We start from the raw sequence: 25110 nt of genomic DNA, 5'->3' as shown, positions 1-25110 counted from the left end.
CTTTGTTTATGCTATTCCTTCTGCCTGGAATCATCTTTCTCATCTCCAAGATAATCTTCTCTACAAATCCTTCAAGGCTTAGCTCAGTTGGCATTTCTTCAAGAAGTCTTTCTAAGTGTGTGTATGGGTCCATAGTGCTTCTCTAGGACCTTATGCATAAGTCTGTTATAGCATTTAGCACTTTGTATTGTAATGGAGTATACATTTATCTGATTTTGTTGAGAGTTCCTTAAAGTGAGTAAATCTTATGTCATTTTTTCTTAACATTATTAATACCTTAGCATAGTTCTGAAAATGGCACATGCCCATCAAACATGTTGGGAATGAAATTTGGATTTTTGTTTCCAAACTCCCAGAACTTGAATCCTTGTAGGTTCACCTACTGTCACTACAGCACCACTCATACAAGTTCCATGGAAGATATTTGCACAGAGAAAATTTTGGAGGAAATAGTTTAGTATGACATTTAGGCAGAAGCATTCAGCATCACATAAGGCTTTTGGACTCAAATCCCTATGAGGAAGGAAACCTTAAACCCTGGGGACCTACATATATTTGAGTATGTTGATCAGATAAAATTACTTTTGCTCTTAAGAGCTTTATTTACCTACATTGTCCAGGTTTCCCTGGCTTAGCCCAGTGTCCTAGCAGATGAATTTCTTGACCCACATTGCATTATGCTCACATCCTACTGTCAAGTTGATGTTTTATCTGTTATAATGAGAAGAGACAGAGGGGGAAAACACAAGTAATGTAAGCTTTAGCAACAAGAAATTTGTCCCTGTTACGGCCTAAAATAGCTGACTTAAGCCACGTAATCATGAAACCTTCAGGAAGCAGAAGCTCTGCTAAGCTGGAGTTGTAGTGTTTGAGATTTTCTTAACTTTATCTATCATACAGGCACACTGAAAGAACATTGCAGTTCTTAGGAAGTGTAGAAATGAGACATTTAACTTCTTTTGGACTTCTTTTCCTGTCAAACACATTGTAATCATTTCTTCCTTTAGTTTTCTTTGTAGGAGTATATTTCACTTCCATTATCCTAATGACTCATATCCACAATGCAAGACACCTGCACATCACTCTCCAAACCATTAAAAGGTACCTTGAATCTAACAAATTCTCCCTTTCTCACTGTCTCTGTTATCCAAAAGCACAGTCATTTCTTGCTAATATTACCTATAAGCAAGATAAAGAGGTTATGTTGCTGTTTTAGTACTTTTACTGACTTCTGGTTTTACTTTATTCTCTAATCTTTTCTTTACAGTGTAGCCAGAATAATTTTCTTGAAACTCAGCGTGTTTTCATTGTATTTAGAATGTTTATACACTTCCTTTGCCGGTAAAACTTTCATGACTCAAAGGCCCCCATGTTATCCCTGTCTGCATCATCTCTTGCCATTTCTCCCCTCTTATACTATAATCTATAGTTCAATCACACTAGAAGCCTTTCGGATTGAATTCATGCTCACTTCATGGGCTATTCATTCTTCCACCTAATTCATTACATTTCAACTGAAACGTTAGTTTATCTCATACCCATAATCTTAAATTACCCTTGCCCCATTTTATTCCTATAATGTATTCAGTTCAGTTTAGTCACTCAGTCGTGACCAACTCTTTGCGACCCCATGAATCACAGCACGCCAGGCCTCCCTGTCCATCACCAACTCCCGGAGTTCAGTCAAACTCATGTCCACAGAGTCGGTGATGCCATCCAGCCATCTCATTCTCTGTCGTCCCCTTCTCCTCCCGCCCCCAATCCTTCCCAGCATCAGAGTCTTTTCCAGTGAGTCAATCATCACATGAGGTGGCCAAAGTATTGGAGTTTCAGCTTTAGCATCAGTCCTTCCAATGAACACCCAGGATTGATCTCCTTTAGAATGGACTGGTAGGATCTCCTTGCAGTCCAGGGGACTCTCAAGAGTCTTCTCCAGCACCACAGTTCAAAAGCATCAATTCTTCGGCACTCAGCTTTCTTCACAGTCCAACTCTTACATCCATACATGACCACTGGAAAAACCATAGCTTTGACTAGGCGGACCTTTGTTGGCAAAGTAATGTCTCTGCTTTTTAATGTACTATTTAGGTTGGTCATAACTTTCCTTCCAAGGAGCAAGCATCTTTTAATTTCCTGGTTGCAATCAGCATCTGCAGTGATTTTGGAGCCCGAAAATATAAAGTCTGACACTGTTTCCACTGTTTCCCCATCTATTTCCCTTGAAGTAATGGGACCAGATGCCATGATCTTTGTTTTCTGAATGTTGAGCTTCAAGCCAACCTTTTCACTCTCCTCTTTCACTTTTCACCAAGAGGCTTTTTAGTTCCTCTTCACTTTCTGCCATAAGGGTGGTGTCATCTGCATATCTGAGTTTATTGATATTTCTCCCCGCAATCTTGATTCCAGCTTGTGCTTCTTCCAGCCCAGCGTTCCTCATGATGTACTCTGCATATAAGTTAAATAAGCAGGGGGACAATATACAACCTTGACGTACTCCTTTTCCTATTTGGAACCAGTCTGTTGTTCCATGACCAGTTCTAACTGTTGCTTCCTGACCTGCATACAGGTTTCTCAGGAGGCAGGTCAGGTGGTCTGGGATTCCCATCTCTTTCAGAATGTTCCACAGTTTATTGTGATCCACACAGTCAAAGCCTTTGGCATAGTCAATGAAGCAGAATTAGATGTTTTTCTGGAACTCTCTTACTTTTTCGATGATCCAGCAGATGTTGGCAATTTGATGTCTGGTGCCTCTGCCTTTTCTAAAACCTGCTTGAACATCTGGAAGTTCACGGTTCACATATTGCTGAAGCCTTGCTTAGTGTATTATGATGTCACAATTCATACGTGTAATTCTTTGGTTAATAACTTTTCCATAGTTAACTATAAATTTCATGGGCACAGGGACTGACCACTTTGTTAACACTGAGTCCCAGTGCCTAGCCTAGTGCCTGGCACATAGACACTTAAGTAAAATTCAGTGGATGAGTGAATACTCATGCATCTATGTTGAAATTATGGTATTTCTCTTTAATAATATTTCACTTTGAGAAAGGTTTTAAATTAAGGATGACAGTAGTCCTGTTGTTTCCCACCAGTTGGTTGAGCAGGAACTCAACCCATCCCAGTAACATGCAATATTTTAGAGTACGTTCTTATTCCTTTTACCCTTTCATTAGTTTATTAATTCATTTGTTTCATTAAATTATTGTGTGTTTATTATATGCTCGGTGTGGAAGAAATAGGAATACAAAAGGAAGATAACACCGCTGCTCTTGAGATTCTTACAGTGTAGCAGGGAATACAGGCTTGCAACAGATAACAGTAATGAAGCTGTAATTGTGGGAAAGTGCTATTAAAATGAAAGTATAAATTACTGTAGAGCAATAATTCTTGTCTGGGAGTGATTTTGACCTTCAGAGGGCATTTGACAATACTGGAGACATTTCTGGTTGTCACAGCTGAGAGAGGGGATCAGTACTACTAGTATTTAGTGGGTAGATGCCTGGGTACACAGTCAAGCCCTCCACACCATAGAATCATCTGACCTGAAATGTCAGTAGTGCTGAGGCTGAGCAGCCCTGCCCTGGAAATGGAGTCATCGGCAATACTTCCATGTAAAAACAGCATTTAAGCAAAAGAATATATAGAAATTATTAAGTGGAGGAGTGAGAGTTGTTGACCAAACAGTCAAAGCGAAGAAAATGAGGAAAGATCCAGAAGTTGGACAGTTGGCCTCTTCCCTGATGTATTGGATAAACTGAAAAAAGGCTAGTATGTGTTTCTTTTAGGGCAAAGGACACTAGGTGATGGAGAGGCAGGCAGAGACCCACTTATATAAAGCCTCATAGGTTGCATGAGGATAAATATTGGCCTTGTCTATTAAATATCCAGTGGACATTCAGAGTACATGTTGCATCTATGGATTTAGAACTCAGAACATAGACAGTAGATATAATTTTAGGAATTCTTCCCAGCAGTAGTATTTGAACTCTTGAGTTTATATTGGTCCTGGTTTAGCAAGTTGTAATTGTTTTCCTCTGACAACACTCAGCTATCAGGAACAGGTTCAGAAAAGATAGAAGGCTGGGTTCATTCATGGTTAGGATTTTGTTAGGTAAATATGAAAAAGAATACTGTGGCCAGAAAAGCAGCTACTGTGCTGTCTGTGGAAACTCAGACCAGGATTGTTGTACAGCCCCCCGCTCCCTTGTTCTTTGGTAGAATGCTAGTGATTTTCTAAAGTGAAATTTGCTTTCTTTAAGGTTTCACAGTTTTATTTTCTAATGTATTTTTAACTGGAGGATACTTGCTTTACAATGTTGTGTTGGTTGCTCCTGTACAACAGTGTCTATCAGCCATAAGTGTACACACTTCCCTCCCTCTTGAGCCTCCCTCCTATCCCCAACCCCATCCCACACAGGCCAGTGGACCGCAGGGAGTGAAGGGTGAGATGAATTGAGAGAGTAGTGTTGAAGCATATATTACCATGTGTAAGCTGTTGTATAACATAGGGAGCTCAGCCCAGTGCTGTGATGACCCAAAGTGAGATTTTAATACTTGTCCTAACCAAAAAAAAAAAAAACTTGCAATAAATTTCTTAGGATAAACTATAATGAGTGCTTTCTTCAGTAATTATTTGACTTATCTGAGATTTGATTCTTTTCTTTTGGTAAACTCTGGAGGAGGAAGTGCTGTTGTTTGAAGCATGTATTACTTTAGAGTCAATAAAGTAAAATTAATGTATAACTTCAAATGAGAAGTAAATAAGAAATTCATCTTAGTCTAGACTCACTGATTTATATTAGATATACAATTGATTCTTTTCTCATGAAGCACAAGCAGGAGAACCAGAATATCTAGAGCAGCCATCAAGAAGTGATTTCTCAAAGCACTTGAAAGAAGAAACCATTCGAATAATTACCAAGGCATCACATGAGCATGAAGATAAAAGTCCTGAAACAGTTTTGCAGTCGGTAAGAATTTTTCTTTTAGCTCTTTGAGCATACCCATCCATGTTCACGAGGTTTCTTAGCTATGTAAGGAGAGTGACCTGTCTGGGAGTCAGGAGAGACCTGGCCAAGGGATGACTCTGCCGTGAACATGATGAGTGGTTGTAGGTGTCACCTAACTGCCTGGTTGTAATTTCCTCAGCTATAACTTTTTAAATACTTCTTTTAAAAAAAATAGTTTTTATCTTCCTGTTAGAGAATTACAAAAAATTATAATCATAGGCCAGACTGGTCATTTGATTTGGAACTTCAGAAGAGAAGTACAGAGTTTAACATTATTTTTCTTTCCCCTCAACCTCCCTCCCACCCTGTCTTCCATATTTAGTCTTACGTTAGGATAGTTGGGAATATAGGGTGTAATTTTCATTGCTCCATGGAGTATGTTTAACAAAATTCTAGATAGTCTAGGGTAGAGTAATATTAGCAAGATAAATATGATATTATGAAACAGTTTATGCATATTTCAAGTGCCCTGTGTCAAATTGTCATTATTAACCTCCTTTAGTGTAATTTTCAAGTATTTAGCTGTGTCCTTTAATAACAGTAAATTGAACATATTAGTATTGTATTATGTTTCAGTAAATATGATATTATGAGAGATGTTTCAAGGATTTCATACTATAAGACCGTTCAGTTGCTATAGGTATTTTTTTTTTAATTTTATTAGTGAACACAGACAGCTCTAATATCTGTTTCACAGTAGCTAATTTTAGGATTTGAAGATGCCCACCCAGAGAACTAAAGAAAAGAGGACATTTCAACACATAATTTCTACTTACTGAACTTAATCTCAACAGTAACCCTCTAATTACAGTGTGGTCTTTAATATTATAAGGCCATATTAACCAAAATGTTCAATTAATACGATAGTCTTTTAATTATATCTTCTTGAACAAAGTGATATTGATAAATTCTTTTTTAATTTAGTTTCCTTTTTGAAAAAGTTTGATTACATATCTTCTTACCAAAAAAAAAAACAATGTATTAATATTATTATTCCAAATTCTGCAAATACCATAGAGACTATCAAAAGCTTGAGGAACTGCTCACTCTAAAGCACTTCCTGAAAAATGCTTCTTTGAGTAGATCTGGGTGAATGATAGAAGAGGACACCTTAGGAAGGAAGAAAAAGCACAGGAGTAAATACGAGGGAGAAATAATTTTGTCTGATATAAAAACATATTTTGCTAGGTATGTTGCTAGTTAAGATTTTTATTTGTTAGAACCTACATTGTGGTTGATAAGTTTCATCCTTTTAACTGATATCAAAAAGGTGGAAACATTACTTAGCTTAATGTAGAATCATGGTTTGTTTTTTTTTTTCAGTTTGGCTAATCAGGTGCAATTTAAATTTGTAGAAATTATCACTTAAATTTAGATATTCATATGACTATTATCTTATAAGGTAGCAGCCTACTGCTTCACCTTTAGTTGAAAAAGGATAGCATTGAGAAAACAGATTAGCTAACATAAATATTTTTCAATTTGGCTTATCTTCTGGAGTAAACCAATAGTTGGTCCCATTGTCTGTATAAATCCTGCACCGTGTCTAAGAGTATGTTGATCATGAGTATGACCAGTGTTTCTTGGTCTCATGGTCAGTTGTTTCACTGGGTTTTCTCATTTAAAGGTATGCCTTAGAAACTAAGGGCAGCAGAGGATGAGATGGTTGGATGGCATCACCGATTTGGTGGACATGAGTCTGAGCAAACTCGGTGAGATAGTGAAGGACTGGGCAGCCTGGGCATGCTGCAGTCCATGGTGTCGCAAAGACTCAGGCATGACTTAGCGACTGAATAACAGCAAAGAAAGTAAATTGCAAAGAGTCTTTAGATTTGGGGATTAATAGTCCTGGGGTTTTAAATATTAGTTTTATTTCCTGCAAGCTGTGCTAACTTGAATAAGTTGCTTAATTTTTCTAAACCTCAGTTTTTTAAAAATATAAAATGGAAGTGATTATAGGATGAATTAAGATCATTTTTTAAGTGCCTAGCATATAGTGTAGACCTTAAGTAGCTCTTTATTTCCTTCTGTTACTTAAATCCTAACCATTTCATAAATGTACAGTATATAAAGTTTTGATGTTAATGTAAGAAAAATTTCCTGAGAAGCTTAGAATCACAGAAGCCATAAAGAGATACTCTCCAGATATTTAGACAGCTTGCTTTTTAGGAGAGAGTCTCTAATTTTAAATGAAATATTTTAGAAAATTTAAAAATACAAAAAAGTAGTCTCTTAAGAATCATGCATAGTTCTGCAACCCAAAGTTAATCACTTAATAAGTTAGTATGTTTTCTTTCATTCTTATTTTTATATACAGATTTGTGATTTATTTTTGTAGTTGATTTACTACTGCATATACAATTTTATATTTTAATGTTCTGTCACTAAACAAATTTCCCCATTTGCAGATTCTTTGTAAAAAATGTTTAATGGCTTAATAATAATTCATTAAGTGATCAAATTCTTGCTTACTTACTCATTCCCTTCTTATGTATTTAATTCTACTTTTACATAATTTTAAAAAGACTGCTAAAAATGAAACTTCTATATATTTGGTTATTTCTTTAGATTTTCATAGTGGAGTTATTAGCTTAAAAGCTGTGAGCATATTGAGGAATCCAAAGGGGTTGGAAATATATAACTTTCTAATCACCCTTTTATGGGACCACTTTTTTTTTTTTTAACAAATTGGGTATTTAATAGATTTCAGGCAATTAATTAAAATCTTTGTGATCTAATTATTTTTGCAACTTATTAACTTAAGAATTTATTTTTAACCTCCTTTAAGTTCAGCCTTTATTACCGTGTTCATAGAGGATGTGACCGTAATAGAAAAAGATATCCTTAGGCATGCGTGCTCAGTCTCTTCAGTTGTATCCAACTCTTTGCGACCCTATGAACTGTAGTCCACCAGGCTCCTGTCCATGGGATTTTCCAGGCAAGAATACTGGAGTGGGTTGCTGTGCTCTCCTCCAGGGGATCTTCCTGATCCAGGGATTGAACCACGTTTCCTGGGGCTCCTGCATTGCAGGCAGATTCTTTACTGCTGAGCCATCGGGGAAGCTCCTAAATATCCTTGTACTTTACTTCAGTGAACCCTAAAATTCTTTATATGAAAAATTTTATGGTAATTTAAGATATCTAAGCTTGATGAGAAGTACTGCAGAATGTGTGCCCAAAGCTGCTTCCTTTTTTCAGCTTTCACCCAAATAATTAATAATATGCTGTTTAAACTGTTTCGTGGTAACTGGAAAAGTTTATAAAACATTTATTTTTCATAAGTGCAATTATTTTTTTCAAAGGATATATGTTGTTGTGTAAGGATCAGTATTCTAAGGAGTACATTTCCTGGTTGATGCTTTCCTTAAATTTATATTTATTATTCTTAATATATTATTGGTTTGAATCGGTTTGCTTGTGAGAAATTTTTCACAAAGTCCAGACAAATTTCCTAGTTTATCTGCTTATATTTCACTCTTGTGACTGGAAACCTAGGACAATATTTTCTCTCTTAATTATTTTTTTTATTATTTTTCTCACTCTTAATTAATTCTTAATTAAATATCATGGACCAAGCTTATCTTTGTAGAATATGTGTTAGTATATTGAGGTAAGATTATTCAAATATAAGCAATTCCAAGAAGCATAGTAGTATAATGTTTATAATCTCTATCATTTATAGAACAATAATTAGTATATCAGATTTTGAGTTAGCTGAATACTCTCTCCTGATCATGACAACCATGCAGGTTGGTTATATCCTCTTGAAAAGTCCAAGACTCAAACAAAGCAAAAGAAAACTTTACTGAAAATGTCATGGTTAAAAATAGCATTTCTTTTTTAAAAATAGGCCAGTCTTGGCCACTGTTCTTGTTTTATTGTTTAAACTTTTTCTGCATATATACTTTGAAAAAGTCAGAAAATCTTCACATTTTAAAATTTACTCATATTTTAAACTGCAGTAAGACCACTCCATTTTCATTAAAATTTTCTGTTTATTTGGTGTCAAAACTGAGTTGATTTTTGCTTAGGAAAATTTTAAAGGTGCAATTTGAAATTACTTATGCAATCTGCTTTCAAGCACCTTAAGTATTTTTGAAATTTGTTTGTAGATAAATAGTGAATATGGTAGTTACCTATTCAGTAGTAAAGGAACCTTGTGAAATCTGAACAGTATTTTGAATGAACCATATTAGTGTCTTTGAGTGGACTTTCTGGATTTTACACTGGCTTCCACTCCATTGGTTTAGTGAAGTTCATAGAATTTAACAAAAAAATAAATCTGAGTTGTTAAAAATTGATATCACTTTCTAGCAGCATTTCCAAAAACAAGAATTCATTGAGAACTCATGATGTAAATATATTATACCAGGTGCTAGTGAGTTAGGCATAATAGATTATGGATATTAAGTGGCAATATAATTAGTTATTAGAAAGGATAGAAGGTAAAATCATGAGAAGGAAAACTTACAAATTCTCCTGGGGTCTGAGGAGGTCTTATTTTGATGAAAATATCAAAAAAAGATTGTATAGAGTTATTCGAATTAAAAATAAATAAATCTTTCACCAGTAAAAACATCATTAGGATATCCAACTTCAGTGTTAACTGTTTCTACAAATTTGGAATCCAAGGTGCTCTGTGAGGGGAAAAAAACCCAAATGTTTAAATTTAATTTAATATTTGAGATGCAAAGCAAAAGCTAGAGATCTTGTGTTATTACTGAATTAATGCATTTTCTTTGATGTTCAGCTTTAGATGGTTTTATTTCGTACTAAACAAATACAGGTATTTTAAAAGGATCAAGAGTCTATGCACTTAACTTAGTGCTTCCATTGTTCTTTTTTCTAATGTTCACACTAATGATTTTTTTCTGCAGAAACCTGAAAATACCACAAGCCAGCCACCTTCTAACCAGCAAGTTGTAGAGGTGGAGATTCCTCATATAGGGAAATTTATGATTGAGTCAAAGGAGGGGGGTTATGATGATGAGGTACCTTTATTGTAGCCCTTGGCACTATTTCCACTTGTTTTTTTGCTATTTAAATGCAAGTGCTTTGGGCATGCCTGCACCCTCACACTGTGTCTATTGCCGCATAACGTACAGCTTTGCCACCCACAGTCTGAAATTACCTTACCAATTGCTAACAGTATTAAATACTTTGAATTTCAAATGAAAGCTTATGAATTTGGCAAAAGAATAATTTTGTATTGCAGGAGTTAATTCCTTTGTTCACACACAGAATTTGTTTACTCTCAGGTTGGCAAGTTTTAATTAAGTTTGCTTAATTAAATAGCAGAATTTTTTTGAGCACTTAAAATTTTTATTTTCCTTTGCTGTTTTGCTTGAAATATCAATTACTATACTTTCCCCACTATTTCCTACCAGAAGATCCAACAGTCTGATTTGGTGTATATTAGTAAATAGATAGGCTTTCCTGGAGGGTCAGTTAGTAAAAAATTCGCCTGCAGTGCAGAAGACTGCCTGCAATATAGCAGACTGGGGTTGGTTTTGTTTTGTTTTTTTCCCAACCTCTGTGTGACTGAACTGAATAATTCATCAGCGTTGCTAAATACCTACCAGTATTTTGTACACTGGGCACCTCAACTTACCTCTTCTTATCACTCCACTGTTAATTTTCATCTACTTAGTTTTCTAACATTATGGAGTCACTTTTGCTTCCTGTCATGTGGTTCTCGGGAATCCAGATGAAAATTGCTATTGTCTTGATCCCATCAGATTTTTCCCCCCTTTACCACTTTTTTCTTTACACTGTTTGATTTTGATCTTTTCCATATTTGAGAGAAGCCAGTAAAGCTGTTTCTGAATAGTAACAACAGAGAAGACAGAATTCTATCATTTATTAGTTATTACTGGCATGGATGAGAACTGAATGTATATTAGTTTTTTTTCCAAGTAACTTTTTTTCAAACTGACTTCAAGGTTATAATTAAACTCTTGTATGAGTCACTTCACTTTCATGAGTTAATCACCAAAAGTAGAGGTGTCATAAAGACATTATTATTACTGTGCCACTGTAAGAAAGCATGGGCCGTAAAGAGACTGAGAAGTAGATTTGTGAGTTAGAAACTGATCAGAAGGATTTTCTAAAGCAGATAGTTAGATACATTGCAACTATCTGTGTGTGATCCAAAATATGCTATGGGCAGTAGTTTTAGTGAATCAGAGGTAATGGATGCAGTCTCTTGATTGCTCCATTATTATAGCTTTATAGTGTCTTGTGATTTTCATTTTTCAGATATTTTAAAATATAAACATTTAAAAATACAGTCATTCCTCAGTATCCAGGGGGATTGGTTCCAGGACCCTCCCTGACCCCAGCAGATAACAAAAATCTGCAGTGCTCAAATCCATTATACAAAATAAACTGTTGTGAAACAAAATACTTAAATATTTAATACTTAATAGCAGTACGTTTTTCTGTTTAACCATTTCTGTGTTGGTGGTACTTGAAGATTATGGAAACTGGCATGTTGTATTAAAAATATTTTTAAAATGTTAATTTGTTGATCAAGCATCTTAGTGCTTGTTTTAGGGTAAGCCTTCTGGTATTCACAAAAATAGAATTGTGATTAATTATTTAACACTTCCATTTGTGCAAGTGCTTATGCTATTGGCAGAGTTTTGTGTTTTGTGTGTGTGTTTTAATTCATTGGAGTGATAGTTTAGCAGTGCATGTGCCTTGTAATTCTTAAAAATAAGTCATATGGATACAGGGCTGCTGCTTAGATGTTTAGATTGTATGGTTGTACAAGCAGGGGTACCTGGCCTGCCGGCAGAGTGGAGCTGGAATTTAACTAATGCTGAGCTCCCCAAGCCTTAAAGAAGAAGCATGTTTTTAAATAAAAAGAACATTGATTTTTCTAAATGGTTCTCTTACAGAGCACATTTTTAATTGTCAAGAAAGTGTTGCCTTTTAAAAAATTCTTCAGTTCAGAAGGGATGCCTTTTTGCACTTTGCACGAAGGCACCATGCCAGCTAGCTGTGGCCCTGTATGGAAGATTTTGAGAGATACTTACATGCATATCAGATCACATTTGCTACCCAAAAAAAAAGTGCAGCATTTGATTTATAGTAAAAAACAAAGGACTTTCAACTTGCATGTAAAGGAATTATTTTGTTTTTGTGATTTTTTTTTTTTTTCTCTGTGGATAACCATTCAAAAGTTCTTACTTTAAATCCCTTATGGCAGATCATGATGACACCGAACATGCAAGGTATTATCATGGCCATAGGTAAATCCCGGAGTGTGTATGACAGGTGTGGCCCTGAAGCAGGGTTCTTTAAGGTACAATGAACATTTTCATTTTATTTATTTTTTAAGTGAACTTCTTAAAAATGTTTCATTTCCTTGAATTAAATTTGTTTTCCTATGTAATTTCTCTCTTCCTATCTTAGCCATGACCACCTAATGTTCTGGGGGTTTCTTTTATATGTGAATCTAAGACTGATTATTTTTTTAATTCAGATATTTCAACAAAAACAAAACATTTTACCCAAGTTACCCTAATAGTGCACCTCTGGTTTGTTAGCAGGAGTTTGAATTGTGTATATATTTGAAGCAAATACAGGGTATTGATGAGCAAAAGTAGGAACTGAGTATCTGCTTCTGGTAATATTTGTTTTCTCCTCTGGTAATATTATTAGTCAGTATGGCTTTGATTTTATTATCATTTCATACTAAATTGCTTTCTTCATTTAGTTATTTCTAAAATCATTCATTTATTATGTTTCTTAATTATGTTCTTCATAATTAATTTTAATATCTTAGTTATTTCAAAGCATGTGACCATCAAGCTGATGCATTATTCTGTGACTAGATCTTTCTTCCCTCTTATACCAGATCTTAACAAAGTTTTGTTAACAGTATTATTTGTTCTCATATATTTGAAAGATGAAAACCCTCCATTTGATTTTCACTTTCTTTAGTGAAAGTTGCTCACTTGTGTCCAACTCTTTGCAACCCCATGGACTATACCATCCATGGAATTCTCCAGGCCAGAATACTTGAATGGGTAACCTATCCCTCCTCCAGCAGATCTTGCCAACCCAGGGATCAAACCCAGGTCTCCCGCATTGCAGGCAGATTCTTTACCAGCTGAGCCACAAGGGAAACCCAAGAACACTTGAGTGGGTTGCCTATCCCTTCTCCGGTGGATCTTCCTGGGGGTCTCCTGCATTGCAGGCAGATTCTTAACCAACTGAGCTATCAGCAAAGCCCAACTTTTTTTAAGTTAACCAAAAATAATCACTTTTTTTCACTCCTCTCTCGCCTTTCGTGTTTGTTATTTCCAAAAAAAAAAAAAAAATTTATTGAGGTTTTAAGTTCATGTCAGCAGGCCATGTATATGTTCCCTTTCTTGACATTTACAATTTAAAATTTTCCGTTTTCTATACTCTACCACCTTTCAACTTGATCTTTAAGAAACTTCTTTTTAATATTTCTTTCATTATATAGTACAAACTAAGGCCTTGTTAGTAGTAGACTTAGATCAGAAAACACTTTAGACTGGTTAGAATTAGAGTGACCAAGCATCCTGGTATGCCTGGGACCGAAGGATGTACTGGGATACAGGTAGATGCCAAATGATTAAAGTTCTGGCAAACTAGTCCCAAGATGAGTTGTTCACTCTGTTAAGACCCCATGAGAGAATTTGAAAACTACTTTACCATAAAAAGAAAGAAAAACAACTTCTATGTTTAAAAATTCTATAGTTTCTGGGAAGTGAGCAGCTCTCATTCCTGTAGCTCTTGTAACCCAGTCATTCGTGTGCCTCCTTCATGAGGATTCAGTGCGGCTGTGATGCTGTTATCCCTCTGATAGGAACTCTGACTCAGTGTAAAGCCCCAAAGATCTGTTACTTATTTTTATTTTATATTGTACTATATTTTACAGTGTTGTGTTTGTTTCAGGTGTATAGCAAAGTGATACAGCCATATATATATATATATATGAATTAACAAAAGCAGTTCCCGTCCTTTGATGGGGAGCTCGTGGTTTATAATACAAATGGCATTATTTTGAGAGTGGAATAACTTAGGTATGGCATTGGGGTTTTTTTCTTTTTGCAGCTTGAGGCAGTTGTAAAATAACTTAATGTAGCTTTTTGCAACTGTGTATTCTATAGTATTTTTTTCATTTGGTGAAATTTTAACTGTTAATGTTTTTTGCATTGTGCTTTGTACCATTTATTAAATAAAAATTAAAAAATAAAAAAATTTTAAAAAGATAAAAATTCTAGCCTTATCCCCAGGTAACCTACATTTCTTTTCTTAAAAATCACTAAATACATGTCTTCTAAAGTGTTCATCTACTTTGTGGAAGAGTTATCTGTCATTTACACTACCATTGTCATTTTTGGTCAACTTTGGGTATCTTTCTATTGAACTGGAAGCTTCACTTTTATTAACACGTGGATACTTTCAAAGAGCCAACCAATAATACATACTATAAGCAACAGTAATTATACCATGTCCACCCCGACCCCCAATCAGTGATAACACTTTTCAATTATTTCATCAAATCCTTTTGGTTTTAATTCTTTAAGAAGGATGCCTGTGATTTTGTGATTCTTAGTTTACCTATTTCCTGTTGAATTCCCGACCATGGGATGTGATTGACAAGCTCTCTTTATTCTCCTGCCCCATATACACACATTAACACATACAATTTTTTATCCCTACATCAACACACAGAATTTTGTCATTTGATTAAATCAGAGTTCTCAGCTTGTACTGTTACTTTTTGTGTGCTACTTAGGGTTGAACTAAGTCATAAACATTATTATTTTACTTTTTCCCCCCTCAGTTTTCATTTTCTTTGGAATTAGTTGGCTTTTGTTGTTGTTTACTTAGTTTTTTGCTATGTTCTTTATTAGTTTGTGTGTGTGTGTGTTGCTGTTGTTTTGGTTTTTTGGTAGAAGTCTATTCTGGAGCTTTATGACCTGCTACAGTCTGCATTGGTTTTGCAGTCTTCTTTGTATGTAACTAGTATCTTGAGATCTTCTTTTGCTGTCACTTTCAGGATGGCCTTTGCATCTTGCTCTTTGTGTATTTTCTGTATCTCATATGTTTGTTTTTAAATTTACCTGCTGATTCTGATGCAGCAGAAAATCTCCAAAGTTTATTATTTCTGTACATTTCCATCTGTCTGTAATTGAGGAATATGTATGTTTTATATACATCCATAATATAGGAATGTTTATATCTAAAATATATATTTATATAAATATATATAGTAATATATAATATTTATATAATATATAAATATATGTTAGAATAAATATATAAATATTATATACATTTATATATTAAGGTTTATAATATATAAATTATATATAAATATATAAAATAGGAATATGTTTATAATTAATGTATATTTTAGTATAGGTAATTAGTATTTTGAAAATTCTGGCTAATAACATAAAATTTGAGAAAACATGTCCTATAAATAACAAAAATAACATGTACAAAATGCAGTCATTCAGTAATAATAGTGGTGTCTCAAATAAAACTAATAACAACTATCTCTCCTGCTGCCCTGTTGTAACTACTTCTAACATTTGTATAGCCTTTCTGATTTTTTTGTTTTGTTTGTAAAGACATGCATAGAGAATTTTTTTAACTTTTACTATTCATATTATTTTATAATTATTCATATTTTATAACTCAGAAATATATTGTGAGTATTCTTAAGCTATATATATCTACCACATCATCTACACCACCTGCATTTAGTATTCTATGGTATAGATGTACTCTCATTTATTATATATTATCCTCTCTTTGGACATACGTCATGTATTTTTTTCCCCATCTGCCATTTCTGTTTGAATTTAGTCTATGGTACCTTTTTCTATAAAGCAGTTTTAAAATACTGTGGTATCTATACTATCTTTCCTCTCTTTTCTGAATTCTGGAGTTTCATTGCTATGCAAAAAGTCATTTTCAACAAAGGTATTATAAATTTTGTATAATTTTTCTTAAAACATTGTTCTTAATATTTATTTTATAAATTCAAAAATACCCATTTCCATTTAAATGTAGCATTTTATTTGGGCTTTCTGCATTCTATATTAAATAAAAAATTGTTATATGTTTTTATTTGGGGGCTGTCTTCCCAGGTTTGCAATTGTTAAATTCCTTTCCTGTCCTGTTTTCTTTAACTCTAGTGTAATTTACATACGAATTAACTGTTCCTTAAAAGTAAACTAGAACTCACTTATAATATAACCTTAGGAGCTTGGCCTCTTCTTTTGGCTGGAGCTCTTTTGACAGAGTTTTTGATTCCCTTTACAACAATTGATAAGTTTAATTGTTCTGTACATTCTTGACATTTGATTCTAATCATTACTGACATTCAGTATTAAATCACAAAACATGTATATAGCACAGAATCTAACATGTGACTTCTGTCTTCCTATGTTCCCTAAATCAGATATAGTATAGTTTTAATTTTCTTTCTTTATGCTTGGTTTATGATAAATTAAAGGTTTTTTGTTTTTTCTTTTTTAATATTTATTCTGTCCTATCACAGTACTAAAGAAAAATCTTTGTTGGATTTATTTTGTATTAGCTTTTTTGCTGTGAGAAGATGTTTTTCAACTGTGCATATTTAAGTACTTCTAAATATAGATTTCCTTTTGCATTATAATTAAAACAATTTTTTAAATGTTACATATGTTTGCTAGTTGAAAAACCATGTGATGAAAATGTTAGCTTTGTTACTGATAAAAAGATCAATTGGTCAGTGAAACTTACATCTCGCTGGGTGAGTGGCCTTGATAAGGCTTAACTTCTGTATTAGGAAGGGTTAGCAATCCGGTCAGTCACAGTTATTATTTTAACCACAGGCCCTCCCACATTGGGGTCTGCCCCTATAAACTGAATACTGAAGAGTAAGTAGTCAGGCAGATCTGGAAAAATAAGTGAGAAAAGACACTTAGGTAAGTCCTTCTCCCAAGATGACTTTGTTATGATTGGTTTTCACTGTTAACAGAAAGTCCCCAAATCATAGTGGCTTAAAGACAGAAGTTTCTGTCATGTAAAAACAAAATCCAGAGAAAGGCAATACAAGGATACAATGATAATCAAAAAAAGATAAAAGCCAGAAGGAAAGGAAAGGAATAATATTCTCAAAGTACTAGTTACTTGGATGTGTATGTATGGGAGTGGGAGTGGGAGCGGTCATATCATAATTAAAATCATTGGATTGGTATTATTTTTTCATTTACTTTCATATATATTAAATTTTCTTTTATGTATATTTTTTGTTTATACTGATTAAAATGCCCTTAGGTTTTTAATGAAGCAATAACACTATTATGAAACTTTTTTTCATTACTGGTTATTTCATTGCCTCATAACAATTGTTCCCCGTTGATATAACTTTATCAGTTTGCTTTTTCTTCAAATTCCTGTTATTATTACTTCTCTGTTTATTAAGTAGTTATGAAAATATATTTACTAAACTATAAAACTTGCTGAAAAGTACACAGTTGATGAGTTTACAGCTCAGTAAATTATCACAGAGTACACATATTCATGTAAATACCTATCAGAAACATTATAATGTCAAGAAATCGAACATTATAATACTCCAGAAACTACCCTTGTTTATCCTTCCTGTGAACTACAGTCTTCCCCCATCCAAAAGTAGATGTTATCTGAACTTCTAACAATGTAAGTAAGCTTTTTTGTTGAACTTTATATACCTGGAGTCTTTTACTGTAGGTTCATTGTGTCTGGCTGCTTTTACTCAAGAATATGTTTGGAGCTTCATATGTATTATTGGATATAGTTAGAATTTGTTCATTCTCTTAACGGTATTTCACTGCATAAGTACACTATTTTTGTCCCATTCTGTTGGTGGGCATTTTCAAAAGGTATTTATTATGTGCTTATATCAAAGTATTTATTTCAAGGTACTAGTGAATATAGCTGGAGAAATGATGGGCTAACTTTCTGCCTTAATGAAGCTTATTTTTCTAGGGGAAAATAAATACTAATTAGAGTTATAATCAGTATGATAAAGTAGCATTTTGACATGGAAGAACATCATATAATGGAAAATCAGAGATGTCATATAGAGGACTTCTTAGAGAAAGTGATGTTTAAACTAGTAAAATACACATATCAAAACAGAATGTAAACATTACTCTCTCACTTTTTCTTTTTATTTTTTTATTGAAGGATAATTGCTTTACTGAATTTTGTTGTTTTCTGTCAAACCTCAACATGAATCAGCCATAAGTATACATATATCCCCTCTCTTTTGAACCTCCCTCCCATCTCCCTCCCAATCCCAACCCTCTAAGTTGATACAGAGCCCTTGTTTGATTCCCCGTGGCTATCTATTTTACATAGGGTAATGTCAGTTTCCAGGTTACTGTTTTCATACATTTCACCTTGTCTTCCTCTCTTCCCATGTCCATGAGTCTATTCTCTATGTCTGTTTCTCCATAATGCCCTGTAAATAAATTCTTCAGTACCATTTTTTAAGATTCTGTATATGTACTTTAGAATACAATATTTATCTTTCTCTTTCTGTCTCATTTCACTCAGTGTAATAGGTTTTGAGTTCAACCACCTCATCAGAACTGACTCAAATGCTGGGTAATATTCCACTGTGTATGTGTACCACAACTTTTTTATCCAGTCATCTGTCGATGGACATCTAGGTTGCTTCCATGTTCTAGCTATTATAAATAGTGCTGCAGTGAACAATGGGATACATGTGTCTTTTTCAATTTTGGTTTCCTTAGGGTATATGCCTAGGAGTAGGATTGCTGGGTCATACGGTGGTTTTATTCCTAGTTTTTTAAGGAATCTCCATACTGTCTTCCATAGTGGCTGTATCAATTTACATTCCCACCAACAGTGCAAAAGTGTTCCCTTTTCTCCACACCCTCTCCAGCATTTATTGTTTGTAGATTTTTTGATGATGGCCATTCTCACTGGTGTGAGGTGATATCTCATTGTGGTTTTGATTTGCATTTCCCTAAAAGTGAGTGCTTTTGCTCCATCCCTTTATTCCTTCTATAGTTATTTCTCCACTGATCTCCAGTAGCATACTGGGCACCTACCGACCTGGGGAATTCCTCATTCAGTATCCTATCATTTTGCCCTTTGTTACTCTTCATGGGGTTCTCAAGGCAAGTATACTGAAGTGGTTTGCCATTCCCTTCTCCAGTGGACCACATTCGGCTGTGGTCCATGTGATCAGATCGGCTAGTTTCCTGTGATTATGATTTCAGTTTGTCTGCCCTCTGGTGCCCCCTAGCAATACCTACCGTCTTATTTGGGTTTCTCTTACCTTGGTCGTGGAAAATCTCTTCACAGCCGCTCCAGCAAAGTGCAGCCGCTGTACCTTACCTTGGACGAGGGGTATCTCCTCAAGGCCGCCCCTCCTGACCTTGAACGCGGAGTAGCTCCTCTCGGCCCTCCTGCGCCCTCGCAGCCACCGCCTGTTGGACGTGGGGTAGCCCCTCTCGGCCACCGGCCCTGGCCTCAGGCGTGGGGTAGCTCCTCACGGCCGCACCTCTTTGCGTGTTTCGTTGCGCCGGGGCGGCGTCTCTTGCGTCGCGTCTGCGCCGCCGGGGCCGGCGTCTCTTGCGTCGCGTTGTGGATGTGACCAGTGATAGAAGCAAGGTCCAGTGCTGTAAAGAGCGATATTGCATAGGAACCTGGAATGTTAGGTCCATGAATCAAGGCAAATTGGAAGTGGTCAAGCAGGAGATGGCAAGAGTGAATGTCGACATTCTAGGAATCAATGGATTAAAATGGACTGGAATGGGTGAATTTAACTCAGATGACCATTATATCTACTACTGTGGGCAGGAATCCCTTAGAAGAAATGGAGTAGCCATTATGGTCAACAAAAGAGTCCGAAATGCAGTACTTGGATGCAGTCTTTAAAATGACAGAATGATTTCTGTTCGTTTCCAAGGCAAACCATTCAATATTACAGTAATCCAAGTCTATGCCCCAACCAGTAATGCTGAAGAAGCCGAAGTTAATCGGTTCTGTGAAGACCTACAAGACCTTTTAGAACTAACACCCAAAAAAGATGTCCTTTTCATTATAGGGGACTGGAATACAAAAGTAGGAAGTCAAGAAACACCTGGAGTAACAGGCAAATTTGGCCTTGGAGCACGGAATGAAGCAGGGCAAAGGCTAATAGAGTTTTGTCAAGAGAATGCACTGGTCATAGCAAACACCCTCGTCCAACAACACAAGAGGAGACTCTACGAATGGACATCATCAGATGGTCAACACCGAAATCAGATTGATTATATTCTTTGCAACCAAAAATGGAGAAGCTGTATACAGTTAGCGAAAACAAGACCAGGAGCTGACTGTGGCTCAGATCATGAACTCCTTATTGCGAAATTCAGACTTAAATTTAAGAAAGTAGGGAAAACCACTAGACCATTCAGATATGACCTCAATCAAATCCCTTATTATTATACAGTGGAAGTGAGAAATAGATTTAAGGGACTAGATCTGATCGATAGAGTGCCTGATGAACTCTGGACGGAGGTTCGTGACATTGTACAGGAGACAGGGACCAAGACCATCCCCATGGAAAAGAAATGCAAAAGAGCGAAATGGCTGTCTGAGGAGGCCTTACAAATAGCTGTGAAAAGAAGAGAGGCAAAAAGCAAAGGAGAAAGGGAAAGATATAAGCATCTGAATGCAGAGTTCCAAAGAATAGCAAGGAGAGATAAGAAAGACTTCCTCAGTGATCAATGCAAAGAAATAGAGAAAAACAACAGAATAGGAAAAACAAGAGATCTCGTCAAGAAAATTAGAGATATCAAGGGAACATTTCATGCAAAGATGGGCTCGATAAAGGACAGAAATGGTATGGACCTAACAGAAGCAGAAGATATTAAGAAGAGGTGGCAGGAATACACAGAAGAACTATACAAAAAAGATCTTCACGACCAAGATAGTCACGATAACGTGATCACTGACCTAGAGCCAGACATCTTGGAATGTGAAGTCAAGTGGGCCTTAGAAAGCATCACTACTAACAAAACTAGTGGAGGTGATGGAATTCCAGTTGAGCTATTTCAAGTCTTGAAAGATGATGCTGTGAAAGTGCTGCACTCAATATGCCAGCAGATTTGGAAAACTCAGCAGTGGCCACAGGACTGGAAGAGGTCAGTCTTCATTCCAATCCCAAAGAAAGGCAATGCCAAAGAATGCTCAAACTACCGCACATTTGCACTCATCTCACACGCTAGTAAGGTCATGCTCAAAATTCTCCAAGCCAGGCTTCAGCAGTATGTAAACCGTGAACTCCCAGATGTTCAAGCAGGTTTTAGAAAAGGCAGAGGCACCAGAGATCAAATTGCCAACATCCGCTGGATCATGGAGAAAGCAAGAGAGTTCCAGAAAAACATCTATTTCTGCTTCATTGACTATGCCAAAGCCTTTGTGTCGATCACAATAAACTGTGGAACATTCTGAAAGAGATGGGAATCCCAGACCACCTGACCTGCCTCTTGAGAAACCTGTATGCAGGTCAGGAAGCAACTGTTAGAACTGGACATGGAACAACAGACTGGTTCCAAATAGGAAAAGGTGTACGTCAAGGTTGTATATTGTCACCTTGCTTATTTAACTTATATGCAGAGTACATCATGAGGAATGCTGGGCTGGAAGAAGCACAAGCTGGAATCAAGATTGCTGGGAGAAATATCAATAACCTCAGATATGCAGATGACACTACCCTTATGGCAGAAAGTGAAGAGGAGCTCAAAAGCCTCTTGATGAAAGTGAAAGAGGAGAGTGAAAAGGTTGGCTTGAAGCTCAACATTCAGAAAACGAAGATCATGGCATCTGGTCCCATCACTTCATGGGAAATAGATGGGAAAACAGTGGAAACAGTGTCAGACTTTATTGTTTTGGGCTCCAAAATCACCGCAGATGCTGATTGCAGCCATGAAATTAAGAGACGTTGGCTCCTTGGAAGGAAAGTTATGACCAACCTTGATGGTATATTAAAAAGCAGAGATATTACTTTGCCAACCAAGGTCCGTCTAGTCAAGGCAATGGTTTTTCCCGTGGTCATGTATGGATGTGAGAGTTGGACTGTGAAGAAAGCTGATCGCCGAAGAATCGATGCTTTTGAACTGTGGTGTTGGAGAAGACTCTTGAGAGTCCCTTATACTGCAAGGAGATCCAACCAGTCTATTCTAAAGGAGATCAATCCTTATGTTCATTGGAGGGACTGATGCTAAAGCTGAAACTGCAATATTTGGCCACCTCATGCGACGAGTTGACTCACTGGAAAAGACTCTGATGCTGGGAAAGGTTGGGGGCGGGAGGAGAAGGGGACGACGGAGAATGAGATGGCTGGATGGCATCACCGACTCTGTGGACGTGGGTTTGAGTGTATTCCGGGAGTTGGTGATGGACAGGGAGGCCTGGCGTGCTGTGATTCATGGGGTCGCGGCGAGTCGGACACGACTGAGCGACTGAACTGAACTGAACTGAAAAGTGAGTGACGTTGAGCATCTTTTCATGTGTTTGTTACCCATCTGTATGTCTTCTTTGGAGAAATGTCTGTTTAGGTCTTTTTCCCACTTTTTGACTGGGTTGTTTGTTTTTCTGGCATTGAGTTGTATGAGCTGCTTGTATATTTTGGAAATTAAGCCTTTGTCACTTGTTTCATTTGCTATTATTTTCTCCCATTCTGAGGGTTGTCTTTTCACCTTGCTTATAGTTTCCTTTGCTGTGCAAAAGCTTTTAAGTTTAATCAGGTCCCACTGCTTCACTTTTGTTTTTATTTCCATTACTCTAGGAGGTGGATCATAGAGGATCTTGATTTGATTTATGTCATTGAGTGTTCTGCCTATGTTTTCCTCTAAGAGTTTTATAGTTTCTGGTCTTACATTTAGGTCTTTAATCCATTTTGAGTTTATTTTTTTGTATGGTATTAGAAAGTGTTCTAATTTCATTATTTTATACCTAACTGTCCAGTTTTCCCAGCCCCATTTGTTGGAGAGGCTATCTTTGCCCCATTGTATATTCTTGCCTCATTTGTCAAAAATAAGGTATCCATAGGTGCATGGGTTTATTTATGGACTTTCTGTCTTGTTTCATTGATCTATATTTCTGTTTTTGTGCCAGTACCATACTATCTTGATGACTGTAGCTTTGTAGTATAATCTGAATTCAGAAAGGTTGATTCCTTCCAGCTCCATTCTTCTTTCTTAAGACTACTTTGGCTATTCAGGATCTTTTGTGTTTCCATATGAATTGTGAAATTTTTTGTTCTAGTTCTGGGAAAAATGCCATTGATAATTTGATAGGGATCACATTGAATCTGTAGATTGCATTTGGTAGTATAGTCATTTTCACATTATTGATTCTTCCTACCCAGGAACATGGAATATCTCTGCATATGTTTATGTCATCTTTGATTTCTTTCATCAGTGTCTTATAATGTTCTCTGTACAGTTCTTTTGTCTTCTTAGGTAAGTTTATTCCTAGATATTTAATTCTTTTTGTTGCAGTGGTGAATGGGATTGATTCCTTAACTTCTCTTTCCGATTTTTCATTGTTAGTATATAGAAATGCAAGTGATTTGTGTGTAATTGATTTTGTATCCTGCAACTTTGCTAAATTCACTGATTAGCTCTAGTAATTTTCTGATACTATCTTTAGGGTTTTCTATGTACAGAATTATGTCATCTGCAAATAGTGAGAGGTTTGCTTTTTCTTTCCTCATCTGGATTCCTTTTATTTCTTTTCCTTCTCTGATTGCTGTAGCTAGGACTTCCAGAACTATGTTGAATAATAAGGGTGACAGTGGACACCCTTGTCTTCTTCCTGATCTTAGGGGGAATGCTTTCAGTTTTTCACCATTGAGAATAATGTTTGCTGTAGGCTTATCATATATGGCCTTTACTTTGTTGAGGTAGGTTCCTTCTGTGCCCATTATTTTGAGGAGTTTTCATCATAAATAGGTGCTGAATTTTGTCAAAGGCTTTTTCTGCATCTATTGAGATTATCATATGGTTTTGATCTTTCAGTTTGTTAACATGGTGTATCAATTGATTGATTTGAGTATATTGAAGAATCCTTGCATCCCTGGAATAAACCCAGCCTAAGGAGAGATAAGAAAGCCTTCCTCAGCGATCAGTGCAAAGAAATAGAGGAAAACAACAGAATAGGAAAAACAAGAGATCTTTTCAAGAAAATTAAAGATATCAAGGGAACATTTCATGCAAAGATGGGCTCGATAAAGGACAGAAATGGTATGGACCTAACAGAGGCAGAAGATATTAAGAAGAGGTGGCAAGAATACGCTGAAGAACTGTACAAAAAAGATCTTAACGATGAAGATAATCACGATGGCGTGATCACTCACCTGGAGCCAGACATCTTGGAATGTAAAGTCAAGTGGTCCTTAGAGAGCGTCAGTACAAACAAAGCTAGTGGAGGTGATGGAATTCCAATTGAGCTATTTCAGATCCTGAAAGATGATGCTGTGAAAGTGCTGCACTCAATATGCCAGCAAATTTGGCAAACTCAGCAGTGGCCACAGGACTGGAAAAGGTCAGTTTTCATTCCAATCCCAAAGAAAGACAATGCCAAAGAATGCTCAGACTACCACACAATTGCACTCATCTCACACGCTCGTAAAGTCATGCTCAAAATTCTCCAAGCCAGGCTTCAGCAATACATGAACCGTGAACTTCCAGATGTTCAAGCAGGTTTTAGAAAAGGCAGAGGCACCAGAGATCAAATTGCCAACATCCGCTGGATCATGGAGAAAGCAAGAGAGTTCCAGAAAAACATCTATTTCTGCTTCATTGACTATGCCAAAGCCTTTGACTGTGTAGATCACAATAGACAGTGGAAAATTCTGAAAGAGAGGGGAATACCAGACCATCTGACCTGCCTCTTGAGAAACCTGTATGCAGGTCAGGAAGCAACAGTTAGAACTGGACATGGAACAACAGACTGGTTCCAAATAGGAAAAGGAATACGTCAAGTTTGTATATTGTCCCCCTGCTTATTTAACTTATATGCAGAGTACATCATGAGGAACGCTGGGCTG

General features: G+C 36.1%; 1 protein-coding gene across 5 annotated transcripts in view; it reads left to right on the top strand.

The window, feature by feature from the left end:
* USP25 (ubiquitin specific peptidase 25) overlaps positions 1-25110 on the top strand; it is a 166678-nt gene that overhangs the window by 110041 nt on the left and 31527 nt on the right. For 2 of the 5 annotated variants that reach the window (XM_088836114.1, XM_055422288.2), the window contains 3 exons: positions 4834-4973; positions 9890-10003; positions 12226-12321. In XM_088836114.1, coding sequence (XP_088692240.1) covers positions 4834-4973; positions 9890-10003; positions 12226-12321 — 350 coding nt within the window. The remainder of the gene's footprint in view (positions 1-4833; positions 4974-9889; positions 10004-12225; positions 12322-25110) is intronic. The other 3 variants (XM_088836120.1, XM_055422304.2, XM_055422322.2) reach the window with 3 other exon arrangements.

This window comes from Moschus berezovskii, chromosome 1 (assembly GCF_049115385.1).
Source record: "Moschus berezovskii isolate FMDL1 chromosome 1, NW_MosBer_1.0, whole genome shotgun sequence".
In the NCBI taxonomy this organism is placed as follows: Eukaryota; Metazoa; Chordata; class Mammalia; order Artiodactyla; family Moschidae; genus Moschus; species Moschus berezovskii.
Note: the sequence above shows the minus strand (reverse complement) of the source record. Positions and strands in the feature narration are given on the sequence as shown.